Source organism: Ranitomeya imitator, chromosome 6 (assembly GCF_032444005.1).
Source record: "Ranitomeya imitator isolate aRanImi1 chromosome 6, aRanImi1.pri, whole genome shotgun sequence".
NCBI lineage: Eukaryota > Metazoa > Chordata > Amphibia > Anura > Dendrobatidae > Ranitomeya > Ranitomeya imitator.
The window spans coordinates 133348086-133362007 of NC_091287.1; the positions used below are offsets into that span (position 1 = coordinate 133348086).

General features: G+C 44.9%; 1 protein-coding gene across 2 annotated transcripts in view; it reads left to right on the forward strand.

Annotated features, from left to right (window-relative positions):
* Positions 1 to 13922, forward strand: part of MYRIP (myosin VIIA and Rab interacting protein) — an 897248-nt gene that overhangs the window by 741349 nt on the left and 141977 nt on the right. For both annotated transcript variants that reach the window (XM_069730111.1, XM_069730110.1), the window contains exon 11: positions 1678 to 1914. In XM_069730111.1, the coding sequence (XP_069586212.1) occupies positions 1678 to 1914 (237 nt within the window). The remainder of the gene's footprint in view (positions 1 to 1677; positions 1915 to 13922) is intronic.

Sequence of the window (13922 nt, forward strand, 5' to 3'; positions counted from 1 at the left end):
GCCCCAGTCTAGGAGGAAAGGAAACATTTGAATTGAGTGAGGCCAGACACGTCTACTTGGAATGTGGACAGAAGTATACAAACTGCATATTTGCAGTCACGTGCCCGCCGCTCCTGGCGCCAGCCTAGGAGAATCCTCAAAGCACATGGGGCGCCCCTCAGGGTCCAGTTGCCACAGAGGTACTGCACCTCAGCCAGAGGTGTGGTACCCCACTCTCGGGTAAGGAGGTGGCACTACCTGGTACCCACATACTAGCATCCAACACCACCCCACTCTAGGCAAGGGATCTGTGCGGACCCTTTTTAGGGAGGGCCCCATCTCAGGCTGGAGGGGGGACTTGGTAGAGGGTGTGGGTTAAGGCAGTAGATAAGGGTAGGAGACCTGGAGGTAGAGTGACAGTTGGGAGTGAAGTGTTGTCATTGAAACGGGAGAAGGAGTCGGTGAGAGAGAGACAGAGGAGCGAGTCACTGAGGAGAGGAGAGTTGGAGAGGAGCTTCAGAGAAAAGGGGTCCTAGGGGCCAGGGAAGTGAAGAATCCACCCATGGCGCCTGAATTCATGCCGAACGTAGTCGGGTGGAGGGACCACGTCGCAATGGGGACCGGCCCCAAACTAGAAGAGAGACTGTAGGACTCAGCTAGCAAACTGGAGGCTGTGGTGTCTGTATGTGCCACAGCCAAATGTACACACAATCACTAAAAAGGCAGCCACATAGGGTCAAGGGGACCAGGAGGACCTTGCCCGACAGGACCTGAGGCTGCTGGCTTGGGACACTGAGTGTGACCCGCAGAGCAGGAGGGTGTGAGCCAGCACAGAAAGATGACCTTGAAAGGTACACAACAAGGGGGACCCAGAAAAGAGCACCCAAACTACCCGATAGCTGGCTGGACCACCGACCCGAAGGACACAGCACCCGGCTGGTGATTGTAACCTAAGACTGTGAGTAAAGTGTGAAGACTGCACCCTGCTGTGTTCTTAGAATTATTTACTGCGTCACCTGCCCAATACTACAACAGCTACCATCATCAAATAACTGTTATATCTGCCCTGGGGCCCCACTCTACCCGTGGGGAGCTGTACCGCAGCGTCAGCCATCCCTTGCCGAACACCATGGGTGGCATCACGAATCAATCCCATATAACTTTTGCCCTTGCATTTTTTTTATTGCACACCTAGGGTCACGGAGACCGGTCACGGCCCTGTGACTTCCCCAAAGAACTGTCTGACCCGGTTCCGAGTACCCCCCGCCCTGGTGGGCATCGCACACACAATGCACAAACTGTGAAGAGTCACAAGTCTGCAGTCACATAGAGTGACTGCAGACTTACAGCCTGAGATCAGACAACCCCTTTAGGCATGTGACATAGTAGTAACTCATAGTATTTCTGGAAGGGAAACTTACATATGCTGTGGCATAATAAGATTCTCATAGGTCATTTACTCCAGATTGATGAGCAGAGCAACATGCTATTGTTTCGCCACACTATTGGGCTCCATAGCTGACATTGTTATGGCGCTCTGTGGCTGACAACGTGTGAGAGTTCTGGGAGAGTAGAGATACCTGTGACCATCTACAAATGTGTTCCTTTATGCAGTGATTTCTCTCCACTTTTGCTGTTATTTTAGGTGTTATAAAGAGACTATGAATAGCAATGTGTAATTCTTTTTCCTGCCTACAGAGTTGTAGTGATTTATCAGAAACTGCGATGAGCAGTGGAGATCAGCAACATAGAACGGAAAGTGACAGCATTGAGCAAAAACTAAAGACTAGAATAAATGAATTAACAGCAAAGATGAGCGACAGAGAAACGTCATCTGGAGATGAGCACGAGCCGGAGCCTAGACTGAGCGCTGGAAACTATGAAATGCTTCTATCAGAAGACAATTCCACATGTATACAAGAGGAACTGAAAAAGGTACGAAAACTGCCAACATCTCAAGAACCACCTCATATAAGTTTAGAAGTTACATTCTTTAAAGGGGTTGTCTGGTTGGTAGAAGTCATCCCTAGAGATGACCAAATGTCCTCGCATATGGTGTTATCCAAGCATGCTCGGGTGCTCACCGAGTGACTTCAGCGTGCTCGAAACATATGTTCACTTCCCTGCGCCTGCATGTCTCACAGCTGTTTAACAGCCGCAACACATGCAGGGATTGCCTGTTTGTTAGGCAATCCCTGCATGTGTTGCAGTTATCGAACATCTGCGAGACATACAGACGCGGTGACTCGGACATATTTTTCAAGCACGCTGAAGTCACTCAGTTAGCACCGAGAGTACTCGGATAACACCTTATCTGAGCTTGTTCGCTCGTCACTAGCTATCATCTACACACGTGGTCAAAATTGTTGGTACCCCTCGTTTAATGACAGAAAAACCCACAATGGTCACAGAAATAACTTGAATCTGACAAAAGTAATGATAAATAAAAGATCTATGAAAATGAACAAATGAAAGTCAGACATTGCTTTTCAGCCATGCTGCCACAGAACACAAAAAAAAACAACTCATGAAATAGTCCTGAACAGAAATGATGGTACCCCTGAAAATAATGTGACAAAAGGGACATGTTAAATCAAGGTGTGTCTGCTAACTAGCATCACCGGTGTCTACAATCTTGGAATCAGTGAGTGAGCCTGTATATAGGGATACAGATACTCACTGTTCTGTTTGGTGACATGGTGTGTATCACACTCAACATGGACCAGAGGAAGTAAAGGAAAGAGTTGTCGAAGGAGATTAGGAAGAAAATTATAGACAAACATGTTAAAGGTAAAAGTTATAAGACCATCTCCAAGCAGCTTGATGTTCCTGTGCCTACAGTTGCACAAATTATTCAGAAATTTAAGATCCATGGGACTGTAGCCAACCTCCCTGGACTTGACCGCAGGAGGAAAATTGATGATGACAAATCAAAAAGATTTGTAATGTGAATGGTAACAAAAGAGACCAGAAAAACTTCTAAACAGACTAAAGGTGAACTTCAAGCTCAAGGAACATCAGTGTCAGATCGCACCATCCGTCATTGTATGAGCCAAAGTGGACTTCATGGGAGACGACCAAGGAGGACACCATTGTTGAAAAAAATTATAAAAAAGCCAAACAGGAATTTGCCAAACTACATGTTGACAAGCCACAAAGCTTCTGGGAGAATGTCCTATAGACAGATGAGACAAAAATGGAACTTTTTGGCAAGGCTTATCAGCTCTATGTTTACAGATGGAAAAATGAAGCATATCAAGAAAAGAACCCTGTCCCTACTGTGAAATATGGAGGAGCCTCTGTTATGTTCTGGGGCTGCTTTGCTGTATCTGGCACAGGGTGTCTAGAATCTGTGCAGGGTACAATGAAATCTCAAGACTATCAAGGGAGTCTAGCGAGAAATGTGCTGCCCAGTGTCAGAAAGCTTGGTCTCAGTTGCAGGTCATGTCTTGCAACAGGATAATGATCCAAAACACACAGCTAAAAACACCCAAGAATGGCTAAGAGGAAAACATTGGACTATTCTGAAGTGGCCTTCTATGAGCTCTGACCTAAATCCTATTGAGCATCTTTGGAAAGAGCTGAAACATGCCGTCTGGAAAAGGCAGCCTTCAAACACGAGACAACTACAGCAGTTTGCTCTTGAAGAGTGGGCCAAAATACCTGTCGAGAGGTGCAGAAGTTTCATAGACAGTTACAGGAATCGTTTGATTGCAGTGATTGCCTCAAAAGGTTGTGCAACAAAATATTAAGTTAAGAGTACCATCATTTCTGTCCAGGCCTATTTCATGAGTTTTATTTATTTTTTTTAATTCTGTGGAAGCATGGTTGAAAAGCAATGTCTGACTTTCATTTGTTCATTTTCATAGATTTTTTATTTATTATTACTTTTGTCAGATTCAAAAAAATTTCTGTGACCATTGTGGGTTTTTCTGTCATTAAACGAGGGGTACCAACAATTTTAACCACGTGTGTATACAATGGATAAGGGATCATTTTTATATTGGTGGCGGTCTGACCGCTGGGTCTCCCACTTTTTTCCCCAAATGGAATGTCAAGGCGCATGGTCAAGCGCTATTCCATTCAATCTCTATGGGACTGCTGGAGTGCTTTATTCAGCAGCAGCCCTATAGGGAGTGACTAGAGCATCAGGCAGGCATGAGCACTGCCACTCTACTCTAATCAGGAGAAAAGTGCCCTGGTCTGGTGGTTGGTGGTGGCCCCAGCAGTCGGACTCCCACTGAGCAAAAAGTTGTCTCCTATCTTGGAGAAATGTGACAACGTGTTACAATCAAAAATCAGCTACTTAATCATTGGCTGACTTCATTACTTAGGATTATTCATAAACCTTAGTTTTCAGAATTTGAAAAAAAAAGATGGATTCTTTGAACATTTTTCCAAATTATGTCTTCAAGGTTTTTCCTTGTAGGCGACCAATTTCCTAAAACATTTCCAGCTAAATATCACAGTTCAGTGAATCATCAACCATTTTTTTCCGTATCTCCCATAAGCTTGCATGGACATAAATCTATGTCATTAGCCACTGACAATAATAGAGAAAACTGGGTTGTCTCATTATAATGATAAGAAGTCTAGATGACTCCGTCCCATCCACCATGTGTCACCATGGATAGGTGATATACTGTACATTACAAGTGTGAAAATGTATTAGACTTAGAAGGCAGCAGACAATTTATGAAATGTACAATTTCTTACCTCGACAGACAATATTTTCTTGGAAAGTATATAACTTGGACTCAACACTTCAAAATTCATTACCGCTCCTTCATAGAAGTGCTTTGTTTTTCTTTCAGATACTTTTTTAAAGATGAGGTCAGGAGTACGGTGTTCATTTTAGGACATGGTCACAAATCAAAGTCAAACATCAGAAATACTCTGTCTGATACCTCATTCTGATACTTGATTCTGATACCTGACTTTCACATATCAAAGTCACAAATCAAAGTCAAACATCAGAAATACTCTGTCTGATACCTCATTCTGATACTTGACTCTGATACTTGACTCTGATACTTGACTCTGATACTTGACTCTGATACTTGACTTTGATACCTGACTCTGATACTTGACTCTGATACTTGACTTTGATACCTGACTCTGGTACTTGACTCTGATCAGTGGCGTAACTACAAAGTGAGGGGCCCCGATGCGAACTTTCAAATGGGCCCCTCCCCCCGCGCCAAAATATTTCCCACCGAAATTCACATTTTCCCTATTCATTTCGCACACTATAGTTGTGTTGCAATGTTGTATAGTCTGACCTAATACTGCCCTGTACTCGCTGAGAAAAATGATTTTATAACTAACATGTCCCTATAGTAATATGTCCTCCCTCACTCTAATTCCAAGCGCACTCCCGGCGTTTGAAATTTGTGTGCTGTTTCTTCCTGGTATGACGCTGCAGTGCGTCATTTCCGGACCTGTGCAGTGTGGGGGTGTATTGGGTGTACTGGTCGGCTCCGGATCATGCGCACTGCACATTCTGATGCTGGCGAGTACACGCAATACTCCCCCACAGTGCACATGCTGGGCTCTGCCCACAGCCGTGTACAGCCCGTACACACATGGCTTCGCTCAGAGAACCCGTACACACACGGCTCTGCTCCATACACCTTGTACACACGTGGCTCTGCTCCGTACACCTTGTACACACGCGGTTCTGCTCCGTACACCTTGTACACACGTGGCTCCGCTCCGTACACCTTGTACACACGTGGCTCTGCTCCGTACACCTTGTATACACGTGGCTCTGCTCCGTACACCTTGTACACACGCGGCTCCGCTCCGTACACCTTGTACACACGCGGCTCCGCTCCCTACACCTTGCACACACGGCTTCGCTCCGAGAACTCCGTACACCTTGTACACACGCGGCTCTGCTCCCTACATCTTGCACACACGGCTTCGCTCCGAGAACTCCGTACACCTTGTACACATGCGGCTCCGCTCCGTACACCTTGTAAACACGCGGCTCTGCTCCCTACACCTTGCACACACGGCTTCACTCCGAGAACTCCATACACCTTGTACACACGCGGCTCTGCTCCGTACACTTTGTACACAGGCGACTTTGCTCCCTACACCTTGCACACACGGCTTCGCTCCGAGAACCCCGTACACACGCGGCTCTGCTCCTTACACCTTGTACACAAGCGGCTCTGCTATTTACACCTTGTACACACGCGGCTCCGCTCCTTACACCTTGTACACACGCGTGTTGTGAATTCTGTGGCAGAGCTCCCTCCTGTGGTCACAAGTGGTACTTCGGCTGATTCTCTCTGGGAGCTTCCGTTTGTGGAGGAAAGTGGTATTGCTGCTTCTGAGTTTCCTCCCTCAGCTGATCTTGTGAGCTCGTTAGGTGCTTCTCTACTTAACTCCACCTAATGCTTTGATCCATGCTTCCTGTCAATGTTCCAGTGTTGGACTTGTTTTTTCCTGGATCATTCCTGTGGCCTGCTGCTCTGCATAGCTAAGTGTTTCTTTGCTATTTGTTTGCTATTTTTTCTGTCCAGCTTGTCTATTTGTTTTGCTGGAAGCTCTGGGACGCAAAGGGTGTACCTCCGTGCCGTTAGTTCGGTACGGAGGGTCTTTTTGCCCCCTTTGCGTGGTTTTCTTTAGGGTTTTGTGTAGACCGCAAAGTTATCTTTCCTATTCTCGCTCTGTTAAGAAAGTCGGGCCTCACTTTGCTGAATCTATTTCATCCCTACGTTTGTCTTTTCATCTTAACTCACAGTCATTATATGTGGGGGGCTGCCTTTTCTTTTGGGATATTTCTCTGAGGCAAGGTAGGCTTATTTTCTATCTTCAGGCTAGCTAGTTTCTCAGGCTGTGCCGAGTTGCATAGGCAGAGTTAGGCGCAATCCACGGCTGCCTCTAGTGTTGTTTGGAGAGGATTAGGGATTGCGGTCTGCAGAGTTCCCACGTCTCAGAGCTCGTTCTATGATTTTGGGTTATTGTCAGATCACTGTATGTGCTCTGACCTCCATGTCCATTGTGATTCTGAATTGCCTTTCATAACACACGCGGCTCCGCTCCTTACACCTCGTACACACGTGGCTCCGCTCCTTACACCTCGTACACACGCGGCTCCGCTCCTTACACCTCGTACACACGCGGCTCCGCTCCTTACACCTCGTACACACGCGGCTCCGCTCCTTACACCTCGTACACACGTGGCTCCGCTCCTTACACCTCGTACACACGCGGCTCCGCTCCTTACACCTCGTACACACGCGGCTCCGCTCCTTACACCTTGTACACACGCGGCTCCGCTCTTTACACCTCGTACACACGGGGCTCCGCTTCTTACACCTCACACACATGCTTCTCTGCTCCGTCCACACGCGGCTCCGCTCCATACACCTCTTAAACACGCAGCACCACTCCATACACCCCATACATACACGAATCCGCTCACCTCTTTCACCCTCGGCTCAGCTTTGTACACCTCGTACACACCTGACTCCGCTCCGTACACCTTGCTCCACTACACACATACACGGCTCCGCTCTGTACACCTTGTACACACACGGCTCTGTTACATAAACTTCCCCTCTTTCAGCACCATGACAATCAAGCACAGCAGAGTCCTGCATAGTGCATACACTGAGGCCACTGTTCATGTGACCCCTGACTCCTCCCCTTCTGTGACCTCATCACAGGTCCTGTGCGCATAGAACAGGTAGGTGTGTGTGTGTGTGTGTCAGGTGTAAGCAGCACATCACTCACCAGCTGCTGTCAGTGCCTTCCATCTCTCCAGCTTCAGTCAGTGACAGCCGAGCACAGCCCTTCTGCTAGGTCACATGTCCTTCACGGACACGCCCACTCGCCACACACTGCTGAAAGTCTGGGGAAGCTGTGGGCGTGGCCAGCAGGATGCGTGCGTGACTTGTCTCCTTTGTTTCCCCTGCTACTTGTTTGCTGGACTGGGCGGGCCCTGAAAACAATGCGGCCCCGTCGCAGTCGCGACCCCTGCGACTGCAGTTGTTACGCCCCTGTCTGATACTTGACTCCGATACCTGAGTCTGATACTTGATTCTGATACATTAGTAAAATTAGCTAAAATTAGTACCTGGGATCACTTGAGCTTGTGGTGCAATGGTAATGCCGACGGTTGTAGCCTCTAGACGCAGGATCCGTTTTTTTTCCTCAGGATCCGTTTTTTTTTCCGGATCCGTTTTTGTCGGCCGGATTCGTTTTTGTCTGCCGGCTCCGTTTTTTTTCTGCCTGATCCGTTTTTTACGCCTGATCCTTTTTTTTACGCCAGATCCGTTTTTTTTCTGCCAGATCCGTTTTTTTTGCCGGATCCGTTTTTTTTACGCCAGATCCGTTTTTTTTCTGCGGGATCCGTTTTTTTTTTGCCGGATCCATTTTTTTTTTACGCCGGATCCGTTTTTTTTGCCGGATCCGTTTTTTTACGCCGGATCCGTTTTTTTTCGCCGGATCCTTTTTTTGTGCCGGATCTGTTTTTTTACGCTATATCCATTTTTTAACGCCGGATCCGTTTTTTTGCCAGATCCGTTTTTTTACCGTATCCGTTTTTTTTCGCCGGATCTGTTTTTTTTACGCCGGATCCATTTTTTTCTTCCGGATCCGTTTTTTTTTACGCCTGATCCGTTTATTTTTACACCGGATCCGTTTTTTTTACGCCGGCGGAAAAAACGGATCCGGTGTAAAAACGGATCCAGCGCAAAAATAAACTGATCAGGCGTAAAAAAAAACGGATCCGGAAGAAAAAAATGGATCAGGCGAAAAAAAACGGATTCGGCGTAAAAAAAAATGGATCAGGCAAAAAAAAAACGGATCCGGCGAAAAAAAAAATCCCGTGTAAAAAAAACAGATCCGGCGTAAAAAAAAACGGATCTGGCATAAAAAATGGATATGGCTTAAAAAAACAGAGTCGGCAGAAAAAAACGGATCCGGCGAAAAAAACGGATTCGGCGTAAAAAAAAACACGGATCCGGCGTTAAAAAAATGGATGTAGCGTAAAAAAACAGATCCGGCACAAAAAAGGATCCGGCGAAAAAAAACGGATTTGGCGTAAAAAAACGGATCCGGCGAAGAAAACGGATCCGGCGGAAGAAAACGGATCCGGCGGAAAAATAAACTGATCAGGCGTAAAAAAGCGGATCCGGAAGAAAAAAATGGATCAGGCGAAAAAAAAAAATGGATTCGGCGTAAAAAATGGATCAGGCGAAAAAAAACGGATTTGGCGTAAAAAAACGGATCCGGCGAAGAAAACGGATCCGGCGGAAGAAAAACAAATCCGGTGGAAAAAAAGGATCAGGCAAAAAAAACGAATCCGGTATAAAAAAAACGGATCCGGCGAAAAAAAAACGAATCCAGCGTAAAAACACCCGGATCCGGCGTAAAAAAACAGATCCGACGTAATAAAAAATGGATCCGGTGTAAAAAAACGGATCCGGCAGAAAAATAAAACCGATCCGGCGGAAAAAAACGGATCCTGCGTCTAGACACAACAGCCGTCGGCCTTACCATTGCACCACAAGCTCAAGTGATCCCAGGTACTAATTTTAGCTAATTTTACTAATTTTACTAATTTCATGTATCAGACTGAAGTATCAGACTCAAGTATCAGAGTCAGGTATCAGAGTCAGGTATCAGAGTCAGGCATCAGAGTCAGGCATCAGAGTCAGGCATCAGAGTCAGGCATCAGAGTCAGGCATCAGAGTCAGGCATCAGAGTCAGGCATCAGAGTCAGGTATCAGAGTCAGGTATCAGAGTCAGGTATCAGAGTCAGGTATCAGAGTCAGGTATCAGAGTCAGGCATCAGAGTCAGGCATCAGAGTCAGGCATCAGAGTCAGGCATCAGAGTCAGGCATCAGAGTCAGGCATCAGAGTCAGGCATCAGAGTCAGGTATCAGAGTCAGGTATCAGAGTCAGGTATCAGAGTCAGGTATCAGACTCAGGTATCAGAATGAGGTATCAGAATGAGGTATCAGACAGAGTATTTCTGATGTTTGACTTTGATTTGTGACCATGTCCTAAAATGAACACCGTACAGGAGATGTCATTTGTGGGACCAAAATAGCAAACTAAACCCCATCCCCAACACCTTTAGTTAAGGGAATCTGTGATAAGGACAGAGACCCCCAACTCCAGTGCTGGGTCAATTACTGGGCTTATTACTACAATTCTTATAAAATCACTGCTTTATTCGCTGAAGCTCCGCTTCTCCGCTTTATGGTGGGTTGTCTAATTCCACACCTTTGTTGATTTACAGGCTTTATGCCTTTAGCAACATTCTGCCTATACACAATCAATGGAAGGGGGTGGTGATAGCTCTTGCTTATAAATGTGGAGGACTACATAGCAGGAGCTTATCATCATCAATGAGAGGACTAGCAGAGCTGCAGCAGATAAAACTGATGTTAGTAAAACTAGAGCAAGCAGCTCAGTAAGTGACACTTGCTGCAATAAAGGTTTGCACCCCTAAATTGCACTGCCCTCAGATGGGACAGCAAAAATATGGTGATAGATTTTTTAGTAGGTTTAATTATACTCAAAGACTTATAATTGTGTGACCAAAAAAGGTAAAGGGTAAGGCTGCGGTCACACTAGCAGTATTTGATCAATATTTTACATCAGTATTTGTAAGCCAAAACATGATTGCAGCGTTCCGGGGGCATAGGGAAGCATCGCGCAGGGAGGGGGCTCCCTGCGGGCTTCCCTGAGACCCTCGGTACAAGGTGATGTGCTCACCTTGTACCAAGCGTCTCCTCCCTGCAGGCCCCGGATCCAAAATGGCCGCAGGGCTACTTCCGGGTCCTGCAGGGAGGTGGCTTACAAGCGCCTGCTCAGAGCATAAGCCTGGAGCAGTGCACATCAGATCGCTGATAAGCGATCTGTCACTATGTAGTGATGTCCCCCCCGGGGCAATGTGATAATGTAAGAAAATTTTTTAGAAATGTGTAAAAAAAAAAAAAAAATAATTCCTAAATAAAGAAAAAAAAATATTGTTCCCATAAATACATTTCTTCATCTAAATAAAAAAAAAACAATAAAAGTACATATATTTAGTATCACCGTGTCCATAACAACCCAACCTATAAAAGTATCCCCCTAGTTAACCCCTTCAGTGAACACCATAAGAAAAAAACGAGGCAAAAATCAACGCTTTATTATCATACCGCCGAACAAAAAGTGAACTAACACGCGATCAAAAAGACGGATATAAATAACCATGGTACCGCTGAAAACATCATCTTGTCCCGCAAAAAACACGCCGCCATACAGCATCATCAGCGAAAAATAAAAAAGTTATAGTCCTCAGAATAAAGCGATGGAAAAATAATTATTTTTTCTACAAAATAGTTTTTATCATATAAATGCGCCAAAACATAAAAAATGATATAAATGAGGTATCACTGTAATCGTACTGACCTGAAGAATAGAACTGCTTTATCAATTTTACCAAACATGGAACGGTATAAATGCCCCCCACAAAAGAAATTCTCGAATAGCTGGTTTTTGGTCATTCTGCCTCACAAAAATCGGAATAAAAAGCGATCAAAAAATGTCACATGCCCGAAAATGTTACCAATAAAAACATCAACTTGTCCCGTAAAAAACAAGACCTCACATGACTCAATGGACCAAAATATGGAAAAATTATAGCTCTCAAAATGTGGAGACGCAAAAACTATTTTTTGCAATAAAAAGCGTCTTTTAGTGTGTGACAGCTGCCAATCATAAAAATCTGCTATAAAAGTAAATCAAACCCCCCTTCATGACCCCCTTAGTTAGGGAAAAATAATACAATTAAAAAAATATATTTATTTCCATTTTCCCATTTTAGGGTTAGGGTTAGGGCTAGGGTTAAGGTTGGGGTTGGGGCTAGGGTTTGGGTTAGGGTTGGGGCTAGTGTTAGGGCTACAGTTAGGGTTGGGGCTAAAGTTAGGGTTAGGGTTGGGGCTAAAGTTAAGGTTAGAGTTGGGGCTAAAGTTAGGGTTAGGGCTAAAGTTAGGGTTAGGGTTTGGGCTAAAGTTAGGGTTAGGGTTGGGGCTAAAGTTAGGGTTGAGGCTAAAGTTAGGGTTAGGGCTACAGTTAGGGTTGAAGCTAAAGTTAGGGTTAGGATTACATTTATGGTTGGGATTATGATTAGGGGTGTGTCAGGATTAGGGGTGTGGTTAGAGTTATGGTTGGGATTAGGGTTAGGAGTGTGTTGGAGTTAGGGGTGGGATTAGGGTTAAGGGTGTGTTGGGGTTAGGGGTGTGGTTGGGGTTAGGGGTGTGGTTTGGATTAGGGTTAGGGGTGTGTTTGGGTTAGGGTTTCAGTTACAATTGGGGGTTTCCACTGTTTAGGCACATCAGGGCTCTCCAAACGCGACATGGCGTCCAATCTCAATTCCAGCCAATTCTGCGTTGAAAAAGTAAAACAGTGCTCCTTCCCTTCTGAGCTCTCCTGTGTGCCCAAACAGGGGTTTACCCCAACATATGTGGTATCAGCATACTCAGGACAAATTGGACAACAACTTTTGGGGTCCAATTTGTCTTGTTACCCTTGGTAAAATAAAAATTTTGGGGGAAAATAAAAAAATTTTATTTTCACAGCTCTGCATTAGAAACTGTAGTGAAACACTTGGGGTTCAAAGTTCTCACAACACATCTAGATAAGTTCCTTGGTTTGTCTAGTTTGCAATATGGGTTCACTTGTGGGGGAGTTCTACTGTTTAGGTACATCAGGGGCTCTTCAAATGCAATGTGACACCTGCAGACCAATCCATCTATGTCTGCATTCCAAATGGCGCTCCTTCCCTTTTGAGCTCTGCCATGTGCCCAAACGGTGGTTCCCCCCACATATGGGATATCAGCGTACTCAGGACAAATTGGGCAACAACTTTTGGGGTCCAATTTCTCCTGTTACCCTTGGAAAAATACAAAACTGGGGGCTAAAGTATAATTTTTGTGGAAAAAAAACAGAATTTTTATTTTCATGGCTCTGCGTTATAAACTGTAGTGAAACACTTGGGGGTTCAAAGCTTACAAAACACATCTAGATAAGTTCCTTAGGGGGTCTACTTTCCAAAGTGATGTCACTTTTGGGGGGTTTCAATGTCTAGGCACATCAGTGGCTCTCCAAACGCAACATGGTGTCCCATCTCAATTCCAGTCAATTTCTGCTTATCACAGAATTAATAAAAAATGGCATTCTTAAAGAGGTCCGGTCACCAGGTCAAAGCTAGCCCGTTTTTGTGCCTATTCCTGCTGCTCCTCTGAGTATTACATTTTTTTCCCTTTAAATCTGGCATATGGTTGTATAGAAAGTGGCCTTTTTATTTAGTAATCTTTTTTATGGTCTTTAGCAAGGGTGCGCTGCACAGAGGGTAATAATGCAAAGCAGCCTAAAAGCATGGCCCCTGGTAAACACCATAAAACGTAGCACTAAATAGAAGGCCCATGTCTCCGGAAGCATATGGCAGTTTAAACAAAAACAGTGAAATACTCCAGGGAGCAGTGGGAATGAAATAAGAGCGAAAACTGAGCACTTCTAACCTGGTGATGGCTCCTCTGTAAGATTAATAGCATCATGTCTTAATGAAATGACTGGTTTTAATTTAGGTTGGATTTACAGTCCTTTGGTCTCGTCTGCGCTTCTACAACCTCTGTATTATACTCATATGTCTCCAGGGAGTTTGCTATATTTCCACATGAATTCTGGGTGCAATAACTAGATATTAATTCTTTTTACAGCCAGTCTGTTAGGGAAAATCATATTGAAGTAGTATCCATTGGCTTTCTCTTATTTTTGTGCTTGCTATATAAGAATGCCAGTGAGTTGTATCATCGTGCATAAGATAAGCACATAACATACTGTTGCTGACTAGCTGTTTAGTCGAAGGTTAGAACTCCTTTGTGACAGTCAATTTTGACCTTAATGACAAGGCCAATTTTTACAATTCT